We start from the raw sequence: 19,242 nt of genomic DNA on the forward strand, positions 1-19,242 counted from the left end.
CCTCAGCAAGCAATTCCCATTCTGCAGAGAATGTAGCCACGGTATTGATTTTCGGTATGTGTCCAAGTGAATGACACTCTTATTTCACGTGACAGATGTGGGGCCACGAGCATGATCGTTTACTCGGGAAGGATGGAACCTATAAACTGACAGGAAACACAAAGCGCGGAGGAAGAAGTAATGATGTTGAATGACTAGTTTCATGAGGAGAATTGAATCTCCTGATATCATTGTACCCTCGTTTCACCCCATTAATCAGTCCAACCAAAAAGTGAAGATGAATTCAAACTGCCTTCGTTTAAACTTTACGACAGAGCTTTAAATATTATTCCTGGCTCCGTGAATTTTTCAGAAACACAAAGTCAAAGGAATTTAACGAGAGCAAAACATGGAAACCTTTTCCTGAATTACTGTTGTGTTTTCTCGACAATTTTTAAATCTTGAAATAAAGGCACACAAACAAAAACAAAAGAACATTTAGAGCTAAAATGAGGCTCACTCAAGAAAATCTGGTGCACACATAGATTAGGGGTTCAGTGTTCTCTTTCTCACAAACATCTGCTCATCATCTGAACGTTAAATTTCTTGTTCACAGACAGACGAACGCTGCTCATTACTAAAACTCACTGATTGGGGTAAAGGGGGGTAATTTGGATACACTAAGAACTAGACGCTGTGGCTGGCCCATAGAAGTCAGTAAGCAAAGACGGTGGGGTTATATCTCAAGATTGGGGTTAGACCTACACATATGCAAGTGAAATAAGGATCTTATGTGGTTTGTCAACACGCGGACTTGTTTCTTGAAATTTGAGAAAAGTTCAAACTTTTCGACTAGTCGTGTTAATTGAACAGGGCATAGTTCAAATTAGCCGAACTCATTTGCACAGGTATTTAACTCAAGCCGACTATCTTTCATTGCTGCCAGAGGCTTTCTTCATGTCTTCTTAAGACCCTTTTCCATGACTGAAATACTTGACATACAAAATTGTTACACGAACTATTAAAATATTCACCTGGAGCAAATTTTTGATTAGTGCTTTTGTGAACAAGAAACAATTGACAAGTGGCTCTATCCCATCCCCCCCCCCCCCCCCCCCCCCCCTTTCCCCGTCGCGATATAACCTTCGTGGTTGAAAACGACGTTAAACACCAAAAAAAGAAAGAAAATTCACCTTGTTCTTCTTCTTCTCCTCTTCTTCGTTCATGGGCTTAGACTCCCACGTTCACTCATGTTTTTAACACGAGTGGATTATTACGTGTATAACCGTTTTTACCCCGCCATTCAGGCAGCATACGCCGATTTCGGGGGAGGCATGCTGGGTATTTTCGTGTTTCTATAACCCACCGAACTCTGACATGGATTACAGGATCTTTTCCGTGCGCACTTGGTCTTGTGCTTGCGTGTACACACGAAGGGGGTTAAGTCACTAGCAGGTCTGCACTTAAACTCAAATAAAATCAAAATAAATAAAAATAGAAACAAGTCGCGTAAGGCGAAATTACTACATTTAGTCAAGCTGTGGAACTCACAGAATGAAACTGAACGTAGTCCGCCGCTAGTGCAAAAGGCAGTGAAAGTGACGAGCCTGTTTGGCGCGGTAGCGATTGCGCTGTGCTTCATAGCACGCTTTACTGTACCTCTCTTCGTTTTAACTTTCTGAGCGTGTTTTTAATCCAAACATATCATATCTATATGTTTTTGGAATCAGGAACCGACAAGGAATAAGATGAAATAGTTTTTAAAACGATTTCGGAAATTTAATTTTGATCATTGGTAGAAACTTTAACATTTCGTCACGAGTCATTTGAAGACGTCACATTATGACGTAAGAGGGTTAGACGTCACGCGAAGGAATTACTGAAAGTCTCGGTCATTGTTATTTTGAGCGGGCCGAGACTAGTTGGCAGTCGTGTCCCTGTAAGTAGGCTACATGCAGACAGACAGATCTAGATCTAGTGTCTCTCTTTCTTGCACAGTGTCACCTATGCTGTCTGTGTGTGTGTGTGTGTGTGTGTGTGTGTGTGTGTGTGTGTGTGTGTGTGTGTGTGTGTGTGTGTGGGTGTGTATGTGTGACGGAGTGATTGAGTTTGTGTTACTGTTTGTCTATTTCTTACGTGAGCCTTGAAGGCTTCGCCTCTTGTTATATTTTTAATTTTCAGAGCTTGTTTTTAATCCAAATATAACATATGTATATGTTTTTGGAATCAGAAAATGACGAAGAATAAGATGAAATTGTTTTTGGATCGTTTAATAAAAAACATAATTTTAATTACAAGTTTCTGATTTTTAATGACCAAACTCACTCATTAGTTTTTAAGCCACCAAGCTGAAATGCAATACCAAACCCCGGCTTTTGTCGAAAATTGCTTTGCCAAAATTTCAATCAATTTAATTTAAAAATGAGGGTGCCGCCTCAACTTTTACAAAAAGCCGGATATGACGTCATCAAAGGTATTTATCGAAAAAAAGAAAAAAACGTCCGGGGATATCATACCCAGGAACTCTCATGTCAAATTTCATACAGATCGGCCCAGTAGTTTAGTCTGAATCGCTCTACACACACACAGAGACAGACAGACACACACACACACACACATACACCACGACCCTCGTCTCGATTCCCCCCTCTATGTTAAAACATTTAGTCAAAACTTGACTAAATGTAAAAAGAGATGCGTGAGAAGGGTCTCTCTGGGCCTAATGCTATAAATGCGGGTCGTTAAATGTGCAATGCCGACTTGTGTGCGTGACAATCTTTTTATTTCTGACCATTTCACCAGATAGCTGACTCACATTGATGAAATCTGCCAGAGCAAATCCTAAAAATCTGTTTTTGTTGCCCAGGTTACCGTGTGTTATCTTGACACATAAAAATTATTTTACAATGCCCTTACAAAACCGCGTATCGATTAGTGATAACGCTGCCATTTCTTTGGACGCATCTTGTGGTGTTCACTCGAAATACTAAACTCGCTCCAGCGCCAGTTGATGTATAACTCTGTCCTACGCTTCTCTTTCTATACTGACCAAAAGATGGATAGATTTGTGACCTTTAGTTGAAAAAACAACAACGACCGGTTATCTATACCAAATGTTTATTTACGTATAAAGTCGTCCATTAGGAAGCCTCGGTTATTCAACTTAACAAGACATGTGCGTATTTAACTCTAATACTACAAATAACCCGGTTTTGTCAAGACCACGTATTGATTGGTTGAAAATTAGTAATGATAACTCTGGTGCATACCTTTGGAATTCTATACCTGTAAAGAGATTGAAATTATGGACGGTATACGTCTATATGTGTTTGTACGAATAACTTCAAGGACCAGCTATAAGACAGGTCCACGTGGACCAAATGCCACCATCCTTGAGTTTTGTTAGTCCTCCCTCTCTCTCTCTCTCTCTCTCTCTCTCTCTCTCTCTCTCTCTCTCTCTCTCTCTCTCCCTCTCTCTCTCTCTCTCTCTCTCTCTCTCTCTCTCTCTCTCTCTCTCTCTCTCTCTCTCTCTCTCTCTCTCTCTCTCTCTCTCTCTCTCCACATTAGACCGTGGAAATGAAATTTTTACATTTGCTTATCCACACACATGAAAGGCTGTGTCGCGGAAACACTTTAAAATAATCATCTTGAAGTTACCAGTTACAACATGCATATTCCATACACAACGGCAAGTACGTATTCATGGACAAAAGGCCGTCTGCTTATATCATGATGGCTGCAGCTGGACGGTGTTAAAACTGTATTCAAATCACCGGGAACAGGAACAACAACAACAGCATCATCATCATCAACAACAACAACAACAACAACAACAACAACAACAACAGTTTGCGATGTGCCATTAAATAAACCATCACTCCAGGGATCAGCGACAACGTGATATAAGCCGCTCGGTTCTTACTAATACGTCAACGTGCATGTTGTCTGGTCATCCATGGTACTTGGCATCGCAATAAAATACAAAATCAGTATGATCAGTCCTCAGCTATGTGCCAATCAGTCCAGTCATCGACTACCAATTGATGCAAGCTCGGTCCCCTTTAATACATCGACATGTATACATTTTACCTAACCATACGTGGTTCTATGCAGCACAATCATATACAAATTCATTATGATGTGTCACAGATAAAGCATAGTTCGAGTCATCAGCTACCAAGTGATGTAAACTCAGTTCTTTGTATTACATAAACATGTAGGCTGTCTGATCATGCGTGGTTCTTGGTACCACAACAAGATGACATTTAGTGTGACTTTGTGCCACTGAACAACGTAAAGACATCGTTCCAGTCACCGGGAAACCAAGTAAAACACACACACACACACACGCACGCACGCACGCACGCACGCACGCACGCCAGCACGTACGCACGCACACACACACACACTGACACACACACACACACACACAAAGCAACACACACACACACACATACACACACACACACACACACACACACACACACACACACACACACACACACTCTGTGTGATACTTCAACACGCAAGTTTTCCGATCATCCCGCATGGTTGTTAATTGGCACCGCAATAATGTATAACATTCAGTATGACTTTGTGTCACTGATCGAAGAGTGTAAAGACATCGTTCCAGTCACCAGGCACCAAGTGAAACAAGCTGGGTTCTTTGAAATACATCAACATGTACGTTGTCTGATCATCGTCCACGACGCCTCGTTTCAGCCAGTCGGCGATCAGATCCTGCTGTAGCGCGTACAGTCTCCTGAACGCCCGCTTGCCTCCTGCGAAGAACAGCCCAGCGATAATGTTGATGCTCATTTTGTGCAACCGGGCGGCGTGCGGTCTGTACTTCTCCACAGATTCACGCTCTATGAACGTCACCTTGTCGGAGTGTTCGAAGAGATTCTTGGGCACCCACACTCCGTCTTCGGGGTGAATGTCCTCCCCGTGTCCGTAGCCGCCGTCCAACCATACGAAGAGATCGTTGGCGAAAGGGTCCCTCTCGATGGCCTGGTTGACAAAGTAGAGCTTGCTCCATTGCAGAATGTCGTACTCCGGCACCTGGGACTCGCACAGACCTCGCTGCGCCAGCTGGTTGTCCCGCCTGTATTCCGCGCTCTGCATGATCTCCTCCACCCGCTGCCTGTGAGCGTAGTAAGGCAGGTCCTGGAGGGCGATCTCCACGATGCGGGTGTGTGACCCCCTCCCCCGCCTCATCCATTCCACGAAGGGTCGGCCTCTGGAGTCCACGAAGACGACCATGTTGACGTCCAGCCGGAGGACCCTCAGCATGTAGAGCAGGTAGGTGTTGTAGGACCGACGGTAGGTGGGGTTTGACCACTGCCCTCGCCCTATGTCCAGCATGGCAGTCACCACCGTGAAGTTGTACACACCTGCAAAATACAGCGCGTGGTGATACCGTCATTACACATTGATTCTACGTTTGATCATGCAATCTTCCCCTGCAATCTGAGTCGACAAAAAAAATCCTTTCATGTACAGAATAAACCTTACAGTAACAAAAAGAGAACAAGAAGATTAAATAGAGACTTTTGCTGGATATTTTTGAATCTGCACTATCCCTTATTAGAGAGAGAGAGAGAGAGAAAGAGAGAGAGAGAGAGAGAGAGAGAGAGAGAGAGAGAGAGAGCGAGTCTGAAACTGAAAACACATTAATTTAAAGATTCCATGAACAGAACATCTGAAGCAGTATGGTCTTAGACTAAGTTACTGGATTTTTCACATCCAGGTGCACGGAGCCCCTGGGGCTTTCGGTCATGCCTCAGGCTTCTAACCACTTGAACAAAATACCATGGGAAGACAGACAAGTGCTCGTGGTTTCCCCTCTGACGTCAGTGCAGTGAAACGATATTATGCAATAAATAACGTAGAATACAAGGTTATTTCTATGACAATTTATGCATTTTTCTCCGCCCGTTCAAGTTTCGTCCAGGGAAAGGAGGATGGTTTAGTGTTCCTGAAGAAAGCAGAGAGATACATAAAATAAAAAAGAAGGCTGAAAGAGAAAATAACCTGAAAACGACAAGTCAAATGGCAGATCACACAAATACAGGTGGACACGTACAGATAGATATGCTGACAGACAGAGCGGCAAACAGAAAAACAGACAGCCAGACAGATAGCCAGGCAGACAGACACACACACACACACACACACACCGCACACACACACACACACACAGATGTGTACACCAACGACACTGACACATCCAGACACAAACCGCACTTACACACAGACACAGGCACAAACAGACAAACGGACACACACTGCACACACACACACACACACACTGACCGTGACACACAGAGCCTCGGAGATACTCAAACACCTCCATACTCGGACAGACAGAGAGACAGACACTGAGTCACAGACAGACACGGACACACAGACACTGACAGAGAGACACTAAGTCTCGGACACTGAGACAAGTATAGACAAACAGACAGACAGATCACACACACACACACACACACACACACACACACCGTGCACACACACACACACACACACGTGACACAGAAACAAGCAGCCCGCGTTCCAGGCGTTCGTAAGTCTAATTCAGCCAGTCTTACCTCTTTCAGGGCCAAATCCTTCCCAGCTCATGGCAAGGTAACTGTCCCGGGCAAACTCATAGCTCCTGTGTTTGAATCCACAGAGAACGAGCAACAGGGATATTATCACAGCCAGGGAGACGGCTACAGGCTTTCGCCACTGCCACTTCATCATTTATTTGCCTGAAGGACTCACTGGATTGCTCGCTTGCACATGATAGCGACTCGCGCGTATAGTGTTCGGTGAAGGAGCATAGCCTGCAAGCGCCGGACCTGTCTGCCGTCCCGTGGCCGCTACTCAGTGATTTTGCTGCATGTGCATAATACGTACACGGTGCATGCTGGTTGCAAGTCTTTGCTACCTCATCAGTAATGTTTCATTCTTGTCGTTGTCTATGTAAAACAAATACACTTTACTTGGCTTTCAGTTTGTTTTTAATACTTTATTGTGTAGGCGGCTCAACTATTTGTACGTTATCCTTTTTTTTAATTTTTTTTTTATCGTTATGTGACAGCAGATTTAAAGTGAGAAATTGATCTAATTTTTGCATAAAAAACCCCGTCACTTAAAGGCACAGTAAGCCTCCCGTAAACCATCACAGATACGGTCAGGCTTTTACACACAGTAAAAACACCCTTTCATTTAAACACTCACCGGATTGAGAACATCCTAGGTGCCCTCCGTAAAGAGCGAACAATTTTCAAAGAATTTATTTTTGCGTGGTTTATCTTACCCCTGAGCCATCGTGAACCCGGCCGTGTGATCCAGTTTCCCTGTTTCACAATGTAGTCGTCAGTTAGTCATTTGAATGCGACTCGATGTGAGCTTATCTACAATAGCACGTTTTTATGCACGAAACAAACGGCTGTGGTTCACAAGAACTCTAGCGATGGCTTTTGACTGTTGAGAGGAACGGCGATATGCATAAACCGTCGTCTGCTACGACCCTTGCGTGACCCTGCTTCCGGGCTTTTCTTTTTTCAAACTTTCACAACTTCAGTCGAATTGTACTGATCTTGTCTTGATGAAAAAAAAATTCTTTTATGATTAAAGCCATATGTACTCGATGACTATACACGCTAATTGCTTTACCAACAGCTGGAGACATGCTAAATTAAGTTCCCTGCAAAATATTGTGGTCTAGGACCCCTTCAATGTTGAGATATGTTAATTTTCATTTTGATCTGGATCGTCCTATTTATAGATTTGCCAACAGAGGTAGCGTTGACGCAAGGGAAATAACTCCGCGTCTTTGTTTACATCCAAAGTTTTTGAGACTCTAAAACAAGCTGTAATGCATGTATATGGTCCGCGCATGGCGACATATCGTCATTACATGGTCTTCTGGTGCGTTTGACATCGATTATGGGCAAACTACACTTTGTAAACACGGGAGCGCGTACATATGCCTTTAAAGAATGTTTGTGTAACAAGCTGTCAATTTATAGTTTAGATTTTAAAAGTTATGTCTAGCGCAAAAGCGCACCACGGTCCAACAACATTCTGATAATCATCGATCCACGGCTATGGCCAGTTTACATCGATAGAATGAGACCCGAAGCGAAATAACTCATTTTTGACCTGAGTTCAGGATGGGTCAATCTGCAAAATTAATTCTTTAAAAATTGCTCGCTCTTTACGTAGGGCACCTAGGATGTTCCCGTTTGGTGAGCGTTCAAATGGAAGGGTGTTTGTACTGTGTGTAAAAGCCTGACAGTATCTGTGATGGTTTACGGGAGGCTTATTGTCCGGGCGTGATTTCCGGTATTGAATATTCATAACAGCCGTCCAGCACCAAAACGAGGCGCCATTGTTGTAGAGGATCAAGTCCACGAAAATAAATTCTTTGAAAATTTCTCACGCTCGACAGAAAGCAGCCAGGATGTTCCCTTTCGGTGAGCGTTCAAATGGAAGTATGCTTGTACTGTATGTAGACGCTCGGGGAGCTCTGTGATGGTTTACGGGAGGCTTACTGTGCCTTTAAAGTTCACAGTGATTACTAGCCACAACGGAAACTGAGAATTGTCACATTATATTAAATTTAAAAAAACACTCATAGTTTTTACGAACTCCGTCAGTCACACACACACACACACACACACACACACACACACACACACACACACATACACACACACACACACACACCTACACACACACACACACACACACACACACACACACACACACACACACACACACACACACTCACACACAAAACGGCAAAAAGATTAATCGGTGTCGTATGTCTTTACATCAAATTTGAATGACACACACCTGCTGATGCCTGTTCTCCACTATAGCCTAAACCTTCCGCAGGCGAACACCGTTACACTAAATTCCTACGCAAAGTTAGTTAACAGGCTTTTTTCGCTTTAAACACTGTCTTGAACCGTAAACAAATAAATAAATCCGGCGGCCCAGCAGCGAGTTGTCAGAGATGCCAGACTCGCGCCAACTCAAGCTTAAAAATAATCAGCCTCTTTCTGCTGTCTGCTGTATACGTGCACTGCCGGTATGAGTGCGGGCCGGCCAGCGGCATTAAAAACAGCACACTTATTTGGCTCATGTAAGTTTACTTATGTGAGCTTATATTGTTCTCACAAGTTTTGTCTTTCTGTGCGTTCGCTCGTGTGTTCTCGGGTACTCGACTGACTTGGTCGAAGCTACTGTATAACTTCATGAAAAGCTGACTGACGGTATGATCATGGTGACGCCCATAGTTTTGTGTGTTCCTGAGCTAAATTACGAAAATTGGTTGATTAAAATCAACATGGCCGAAGCAGTGTTTTCATAAATGAAGCGGTACTGTACGGGCACATGTTGTACTGATGTGGGTTACATGTGTTGCAGAGTATTTGAAAATACTTAGGTATAAAAACATGCAAAGAAGAGTGATAAGTTTGTGTGTGTGTAAATAGTATTGTTGACACGTTTTTATATAGAAGCCTACTGTTGTTCTTGTGCTTAGGCTGTGTATTGGATTGTCACTGTATGCCTGCATTATTAGTTGTCAGTAATTATTACACGTGCTGATTGTTCTCTTTGCCTGCGCGCGTATAGTATGTTGGTTATGTTTGGTCATAGTATGTTTGCTTATGCTTGGTCGTTATCTTTGCCTGTGCGTGTATTGTATGTTTGGTCGTTTTCTTTGCCTGTGCATGTATAGTTTGTTGGTTATGTTTGGTCGGTTTCTTTGCCTGTGCGTGTATAGTATGCTTGGTCGATGTATGTATTGTAAAGCGCTAAGAGTAGACATTTTTCTAGAATAGCGCTATAAAAGTTTGCATTATTATTTTTATTATTATAAGTCCGTGTTGTGAATATAGTCAAGTGAATAAATTGACTACTTATGTATCACACTAGTTTTGCTGCTACAGCTGTCCCTCTCATGACGGACACCCTTGGGCCATTGCAAACCTGTCCGTACATTGCAGGTGGCCGGTCACGGGAGGGGTGCCCCCCCCCCCCCCCGGCCCTATCACACACACTCAAACACACTGACGGACTGAGTGAGCCTTTGCTACTCGTGAGTCAAGCTCTACTAAAACAATAACGTCAAACTACTACAACTTATAACTGTAAAGGAAAAAAACTGTCCTGGAAAAAAATCAACGGTGTCAGAAAAAGAGAGATAAAAGAAATCCTCAAATCACTGAGGACACAGGCACCCCATAAAAACAGCCTCGCACATACTCTCAGAGGCGGGATCAGCTCGTTACTCCCGGCCCGGCTCGTTACTCCCCCTTAGGGTTAGGGTTAGGGTTAGTAACAAGCCGGGGGAGTAACGAGCCGGGGGAGTAACGATACGGGGGAGTAACGAGATGCTCCCCTCAGAGGCACACATGCTTGTGCAGATGCTTTGCAAAAATATCAATTGAAATCCTGCATGTCGTAATTTAAGAGTTGGCTTCCTCAGGGGGGGGAGCTCGCAGCAGCGAGGCGTCTTCGGTGATGGATTACGAGACCTTCGAGATGCCCATTGTAGGCGACCTTGACCTCCTAGAGAACATATGTTGGGATCGTCTGCGGCCTGCCACGGACGGTAGCGCAGGGGATAGTCGGGAGGGAGAGGAGAACAGCAGTGTTGGGTGTCTCCTTTTGTCTTTGAATAGTGTGAAATTTTTGTGTGTGATGTTACTTTCTTCTGCTAGAGCGTTTTTATGGCTTTTGGCAAAATGTGTACGGCGAATACTAGTTTCCGCTGTTAAAACTGACAACCTCGCAGTCGATTCTCAAAAATGACTTACCTGTCTCCGTTATGATACAGGACGAACTGGGTGACACATGTCAAATACCTTTTGTGCAAGTCTGGTTATGGTTTTGTTTGGCCCGTTGTTTTTTGGTGTGGCAGATGGAGAGAACAAAATTCTTTGTGATCTTTTTGTTTGTTTGTTTGCTTAACGCCCAGCCGACCACGAAGGGCCATATCAGGGCGGTGCTGCTTTGACATATAACGTGCGCAGAAGTCGCAGCACAGGCTTCATGTCTCACCCAGTCACATTATTCTGACACCGGACCAACCAGTCCTAGCACTAACCCCATAATGCCAGTCGCCAGGCGGTGCACCCACTAGATTGCCAATTTTAAAGTCTTAGGTATGACCCGGCCGGGGTTCGAACCCACGACCTCCCGATCACGGGGCGGACGCCTTACCACTAGGCCACCGTGCCGGTCTTTGTGATCTGAACGGGAGACAACTGAATGAGGCCACGCCGGTTTCAGGTCTGTCAGACAAAAACAGGTAGACGACTCGAATTTTACCACAGTTTTACTGAAAGCTTTATTAGTCACGAGGAGTACTTGAATAATAAGGATAAATGTAAGCATGTATGAAGTTGCCTTTCCCAGGCTTAGTTAGACTGGGGGTCTCACCATTCAATGCCCATCGCCATCGTTATTCTCACTCGGACACCTGCCGTGACTCTCAGTGCCCGGCCGAAACTGTTGAAGACAAAAGACATTTTGTTTTTGATTGTCCTAAATAATTATGACATCGAGCAGAGGTATAAATTACTGCTTCTATGCGGCACTGCGAGGAACCATGCGCGGCTGCGAAGTGATACGACGATAAGTAGGCCTAGTTTTTTTTTAGAAAAGGAAGTCTTTATAATTTGAGACTGTTCTAATCTAATAATGAGTTCATTATGTTGGATATTGCTGGAGAAAAACTCGGTACTGATAGCAATGCTGCCTTCCTTTTCGAGTAAAGATCTGTCCAGGCTTTTTACATTGGCTATGAGCATCCGTCCATCATAGTTTAGACACATCCCACCGAAATCTAGTCTGACAGCTTTCGGTGCGGTGGCCGGGAATGTTTTTCTGAAGTAACTTTCGTAAATGAAGCCGGTGTAAATGTGGGACACGAATTCAAACAACAACAACAACAACAACAACAACAACAACAACAACAACAACAACAACAGTCCCACTCTGCATGAAAAGCCGCACCAGTCTGAGAATGTTTTGTATGTGTCCATGTGGAAGGATACGCCTGTTCCATGTGAAAGCCTAGACACATCTGGTGTGGTTCAAAATGCCGTCATTTCACGCAGGGGGGGGGGGGGGGGGTAACCTTTAAGTCGGCATATCTTGTCATAATGCTTATCATGGTATTGGGTGAACATGAGACTGACGCAACGGAGAGATCAGATTAATTACTGAAGCCTGACTCAAATCATATCTGTCATACACTTCATCAACACTGACAAAATTCCAACGAAAAGGTCAAGTTTAAAGGCACAGTAGTTCCTGCTCGCCCACACAGATAGCCTGATAAGAGCAGCCTTTCGCTGATGTAAAAACTCTACACTGAGCGTGATTACTTTCTGTGCAGTATGGTGTATTTGTTAAATTTAGTTTTTTTGTGTGTGTGTTTTTTGCCGAGTGACACCCGAAAGTCATTGTGCAAAATTAATTCAGAACAAAAGTCCCACTCTGGACAAGTACGGCTAGGCTGTCCGTATATTGTGTGGGTTATAGTTGAAGGATGCTCTTTTTTCCTGTAAACGCCGGCACCATGGGGACAGATCTGTGGTTGTGAACACGATCATTAGACGGATGGTACCTTTAACACGGCTTAACCACGGATCATGTAACAACGCCACCATAATATATGGTAGGATCTTCTGCACCCTGATCAGTGTGTGCGTGTGTGTGTGTGTGTGTGTGTGTGTGTGTGTGTGTGTGTGTGTGTGTGTCAGTGTGTGTGTCAGTGTGCAGTGCGTGTGTCAGTGTGTGTGTGTGTGTGCTGTGCGTGTGTGTCAGTGTGTGTGTGCCATGTGTGTGTGTGTGTGTACGTGCCGTGCATGTGTGTCTGTGTGTGTTTCCAATATATCCACCAGGTCAGGTGTGGAAGTTCCTAAAATTTATTTCGTTATTGAGATAAATCGACGATTGCGCTGATTGTCACAGCTGTAGCTGTGACATCTCCATCACTAAACTTCCCATGTCCAGCAATGCCTCGGGCAATCTGGTCACGGCCACGTACACATATCTCCTTGTCAAAACACATGCCTTTAAAGAACCTAAAAGTTATCCGTGTGCACCGTCTCAGTTGTCAACAACGCTGATAGTTTTGATGAAATAAAGTCATAAATAAATATAATACATGTATGTCAAGTTAATTGTTAAATAATGTAGATTCTGAAAATCCAAACATGGAGGTTTTTAACGTTGCCGTTAGAAAGCAAGGATAATATGTCTGTCGTTTTGTTATTTGCATGGTTCAAGTTTAAATGACCAAAATGAAGAAAGAGAGAAAGAGAAGAGAGCGAGAGAGAGGGGGAGAGAGAGAAGAGAGAGAGAGAGCGAGCTCCATAAAGGTGTACAAGTAGATATATTTTTTATAGGCTATAGAATTATGGCACTTCCGAGTCACACTGAGTCAGGGCTGGACCTTGAGCGGGGGTGGGTGGAATGATGGGGGTTGGGGTTCCTAAAATGAGAGGGCCCCAAAGGGGGGGTATCATCACGATCACGGGAAGGGAAATTTTAGCTTTCACGATCACAGTTACCTTGATTTTTGTTTTCACGATCACGAACACCAGTGGCAAATCACGGTCACGGTAAAGGTTGCAGGTACAGAAAGCACGTGTCAAAGTAAACACAACCACACAGTTATTCGCTCCTCTGGATCTATTGTTTATTCAACACAAAGTGACAACTGTTGCACTTTTTTATTATTTTTTTTGAATTCTCTTTCATTCACACATAGAAATACATATCATGATTTGTAATCAGTAAGAAGAATGTTGTTTTCATTGTTTTTTCTCTCGCTCTCTCTCTCTCATACAGACACTCACAGGAATATACACTCCAGGGGCGGAGCAGTTAAGGCAGAGGGGGGGGGGGGGGGGGGGTTACAACCTGGGGTCCAGGGGTAGACCTTGTGGGGTACATGGGCAAGGCCCCGTTGGGGGGTCTGGGGGGCTGAGCCCCCCAGAAGCTGAAGAGTTTTAGCTATTTTATGAACAATTTATGGCTTATCCTTCATTTTAAACATGATCAACTGGTGTCAGCAGCCACTCATTATTTCTTTTAAAGTTTGTATTAATTTTTGTTTTCACAGCCGGGAAGGGGGGGGTGTTCTGTAACCCCCCCCCCCCTAATCCGCCCCTGCACTCATACACATTCAACTCCCACACCCTCACTCACACACATGAATATATATACTTGCACAATTTCACATTTCCAGAGCTAAATCTTTTAACCCCATTTTCTCAAAAACTATTGGGTGGATTGAAATTAAAAGTACATGTATGTGTGATGGTAGAGTCTATAATCCTGACTAAAGGTCAGTCTAGGAATCATGAAGGTGGGTGAAGGAATATACACTCATACACATTCAACTCCCACACCCTCACTCACACACATGAATATATACTTGCACAATTTCACATTTCCAGAGCTAAATCTTTTAAACCCATTTTCTCAAAAACTGTTGGGTGGATTGAAATTAAAGTACATGTATGTGTGATGGTAGAGTCTATAATAACAAAATCCCCAACGAACATGACTTTGATCGACTTTGACATGAGGATCAAGTGACCCAAACTGGCACGTCTCCCCGCCATAGTTCCTGAATTTAACCCATTGTTGATAAGTTTACAGGCGCTACATTTTTGCTTGTTTTCAATAATCTTATGGTTAGATTTCGCTAAAAAGTTATGTCAGATGATGAATGAACCATGGGGAAAAAAGTTATAGAAAAAAAATATATGTAAAAAAAGATTTTATTTTTGGGTAGCGTGACTCACGCTTCCAATATTTTGTTTTCTGTTTGCTGAGAACATGTGCTTTGCCTAAAAATACTGACCAATCAAATTCATGTCACTATGCTTATAGCCACGCCCAAACAAGTGCAGCAACAGTTTGACACTGGAGCGCTGTCCACGCTTTTTTTTAAACGCACGAAATGCACGGGATTTGAGAGGAGTTTTGCGCTTGGCATTTTCCAAATAAGGATATCCTACTATGAGTACTACGCTGGAATACTACAATGAATTTTCAAGCGGCTACACTGGCTTCGTCTTTCCTGATCGAAAGGGGGTGTATTGTTGATAATTGTAGATAATAGACTCTGCATTTTAAGGGTCAAATGGCGATTTCGGTATAAAAATGTAGACAAGGACCTTTAATGCAAAGAAGCGACAATTAGAATCTATGCCAAGCGTGTCCACGTTGCTCGGATGAAAAACACATTTCTAGTTTCGGTTTTGGCTACACGCAGACTCGATCAGACTCGAGCCAGTCGAGGTCACACTGAGCGAGTGACAGCCGGACGTGGCAATGTCGACAATGTCAATGATCTCAATCAAACTCAAAGATCTTGAACAAATTTCAAGATCTTTGCCTACATTCAGAACAATCATAGAGCAACATAGACAGGGCCGGACTAGGGGGGGGGGGGGGGGGTTACAGGGGTTGCGCAACCCCCCCCCCCCGGCTTAAGCATGTACCTCCCAAACGCTTTTTTTTGTGGGGGAGGGAGGAGGGGGGGTGCATCTGGATCATCATGAAATCCAAGGAGAAATCGCACCTCTCACCCCCTTTCGAAAGACATTTTTCTTGAACGATTTTTGTGATGAAAAGTATGAGTCCTTACAATCTCAATTCTTCTTCATTGCCTATACAGCTTGCTGTCGAATTTACCTTTTTCGTTCAAAGAGAGGCTTCCTTTCCCTCCAGAAACATCAAAAAAACGTTCAGCTTCAACTGACCCCCACCTAGGGGGGTTCGCCCCCTGAACCCCCACCAAGGGGCTTTGCCCCCTGAACCCCCATCTGTAACCCCCCCCCCCCCCCCCCCAAGTACTTACCTAGTCCGGCCCTGAATAGATCAACATACCTTGACATTTCGTCTTCGGAAAGACGGACCCGTAGCCTGACCTTAACATGAAGGAAGGCATTCTCGCCGCCTGCTTTGGTCTGGTTTGAATCCACAAAATATAACAGAAGTTCGATGACAGTACCGCTGCACGCCATTTTTGATCTTCGAATTCGAATTTGACTGAATGCACTCAAAAGGCTTTAGCACGAAGCCCTTCCATTGGATGAAGTTTGGCAGACTTTTGCAATTCGCTTTCTGATTGTATCTCTTTTTTTGTGTGATTGGTTCTCTTAAAGGGAAGCAATCGCTGTCAAAATCATATTTCTGAATGTGTTGTTGCTTCCCTTCAATCAGGATTGGCTCCTTGACGAATAGAGGATCATAGAGTGATACAGCTGTGAAAAATGTACGTTGAAAATAAAATGCTTTGCAATAATGCCCATCACGATCACGAAAACAAATGACGATCACGATCACGAGACTTGATTTTTTTGTCATCACGGATCACGGGCAAAGTCCCATCACGATCACAGAAATGGAAATTTCGGCAATCACGGTCACAGAAAGGTCAAAAAACGCCAATCACGATTTTAAACCCTTTGGGGCCCTCAAATGAGGCAGGGATGGCACACTGAGACGGACGGGCCACCCCAGGACTGACTGAGCCAAACCCCGTTTGGAGAGGGAGGGGGGGTGTCCGGTTGCGGAAATCATTAGCATTTGAAAGGGGTATCATAGTTTCGGGTCACCGCCACAGAGAAAGAAGGTACATCTGCCGGTGTGACGATGACATCTTGGTCCCGCCGTCATATTACGATTCTCGGCCTCGTTGATCTTGTATAACTCCACACTGAACAAAAAACCACCCTTCGATAGTACTGATGAGCGACCTTGTGTACCTTTCATTCATGGGGCCAAATTTGTCCAACCAATTTTTTGTATTTAACTTAGAAATTTGATTCATCCTAAAATGTTTCCCTTCTCATTCAAGGGACGTAAGCGGCGGTACACGTTTTCGAAGAAATCGATTTTTGGGGTGGAATCTATTAAATTTCACCACCAATTTTCTTCACATGCAAGAAACTGACATGCTTTTTGTCCTTAAATAATTTCACTTCATTAATTTTACAAGGAAACAACATTTCAGTCTCGAGTATATATCGAGGTGGTAATATGACGGCGGGGCCAAGATGACCGTGCATCGATCGTTACACCGGGTCTAAGTGGAGGGCCGCATACGAGTGGGAGTGGCCCGGTGTGACGTTTTCATCTTTCGCCGTGTTGATATTTCGCTTCTCGGCCTCGTTGATCTAGTATAAACTCTACACTGAACAAAAAAACACCCTTCGATAGTACTGATGAGCGACCTTGTGTACCTTACATTCATGGGGCCAAATTTGTCCAACCAATTTGTTTTATTTAACTTAGAAATTTGATTTTCCTTCTTACTCAAGGGACGTAACCACTCAGTACACGTGTTGGGCGCATAGTAAGAATCCGGGGCAGAGTTGGAATAATCGGGATTTCCCGAAACCTCATTTGATTTCCAACAAAGCGCCGCATTTCCGGAAACGAGCTGCCTCGTTCTAGAAATAGCAACCCTTCGACTGGCACAAAAAGTATACCCAATTCACAGGTCATGAATAAGGCATATAAAAAATCAAGGTCTTATCTGTATAAGACTTGAATTGGGGGTGTGGGAATTGGGGGTGTGGGGGTACACTGTGCAACAATTCTCTCACTAGTGACACTGACTCAGCGCATGCAGCTAGCTAGTTGCCGCTGCTGTCTCGATCTATTTTGAACACAATGATTTTTTTTCTTCTCAGAGTAGAGTGTTAGTTTGTTACAACAGGCTGAAATCATCTTTAATTTGAATCAACATTTTGCAACAATCACTGAATCACATCAATATAGCGCACAGACTCAAGTTGCACATTACGTTTCAAGAGCCTAGATTACCATGCAGTGACAAGAGCCTACTCAGTAAAGGGACGTAATGCTGTCGATCTCTACAGCCCAGAGAGACTGTGTGAGTTTAATATATAATCAGTTAAGACCGAGTAAAAAAGTATTACAATCGATAGTTACCAGTGAAAAGTTATATCGGAACACTCTTGTTGTGTTTTTGTTGTTGTAAAATGTAAGATCTGAAACGTTAAAAATTACGTAAAATTGGTGCGTTTTGGTCGAGTGGGATGGGTCGTTGAACTGTGTTGTTACAGCCCGCCGAAGTTATCAAAAGTGTTTTTTGCTTTTTGTAATTCGGTTGGTTTGGTGCGTTATACAATGCATCTGCTTTTTCAAGACTAAGCATTGATCACTTTAAAACACAAGGATCATCATTGGCCATCATGACTTGTATCATATTACATCGCATTCTAAGAAAGAGCAGAATTCTCACTATGCGCGCGGTACATTTCTAGAATCGCGTAGCGCAAAGTTGGAATTCCTACAATGGCGGCCATTGTTGGAATTCCAACAAAGCGCAGGTCATTTCCGGAAAAGCGCCGATGACGAGATGGGTCGCAACATACGTTTTCGAAGAATTCGATTTTGGGGTTGAAATCTATTAAATGTTACCACCAATTTTCTTCACATGCAAGAAACTGACATGCTTTTCGTCCATAAATAATTTCACTTCTTAATTTTACCAGGAAACAACATTTCAGTCTTGAGTTTATGTCGAGGGAGAAATATGTACACAGGTGAAAGATGAAATCGTGACACCGGGCTTCCGGAACTCAAGACCCCCCCCCCCCCCCTCCCCTCAAGTTCTGCTCTGCTTTTAATGAGCGCAGACATACAGTAATAATGAGCTAATCAATTTTGGGGCATGACTGTCACCGGCGTCGCCGGATCTCACATTTTGTTCGGCAGTCAGAGTCTCAGTGCGGTAGGCCCTACACTGTGTCACGCTAAAACACACAAAACAATTATGTTTCAGCACTCAACCATTTACAATCATTATAAGCTTACTCATGTACCTCTAAGCTGACCCACAACCTGCTGGCTTCACTGTAACGCGCAGGTTACTCCAAGTGAGCCGCAAGCGAGTGACAAATGTGTCGTCTGCTCTTTTGTTTGACAAGGACTATCTTTTTTTTACGAGGAAACCAATGTCACTTCAAACAATAGCTAAAAATATCGAACACTCAAAATCTGTGTATGCAAATCTAAATACAACAATATATGGTATATATATATATATGTCACTTTGTCGTATTCTGAGTCTGCCCACTACTGCTCTCTGGTCAGCATGTGCGTGAGCCAAACAATCAGTGAAACAGTGCGCTTCGTTTCGAAACAAGAGTCTTAGTTTCGTATTTCCTGAAATTAAAAACAAATTGTAAAAGTACT

At 43.6% G+C, this 19,242-nt stretch overlaps 1 protein-coding gene across 1 annotated transcript; it reads right to left on the bottom strand.

Annotated features, from left to right (window-relative positions):
• Positions 1-3,120: 3,120 nt before the first annotated feature.
• Positions 3,121-8,008, bottom strand: LOC138970258 (protein HtrL-like). The gene is made up of 2 exons (XM_070342757.1): positions 6,573-8,008; positions 3,121-5,372 (listed from the first exon to the last, which is right to left on the bottom strand). Exons 1-2 carry the CDS (start codon positions 6,724-6,726, stop codon positions 4,579-4,581), a joined length of 948 nt encoding a protein of 315 aa, XP_070198858.1. The 5' UTR covers positions 6,727-8,008; the 3' UTR covers positions 3,121-4,578.
• Positions 8,009-19,242: the final 11,234 nt, after the last annotated feature.

This window comes from Littorina saxatilis, linkage group LG1, assembly GCF_037325665.1.
Source record: "Littorina saxatilis isolate snail1 linkage group LG1, US_GU_Lsax_2.0, whole genome shotgun sequence".
Taxonomy (NCBI): domain Eukaryota; kingdom Metazoa; phylum Mollusca; class Gastropoda; order Littorinimorpha; family Littorinidae; genus Littorina; species Littorina saxatilis.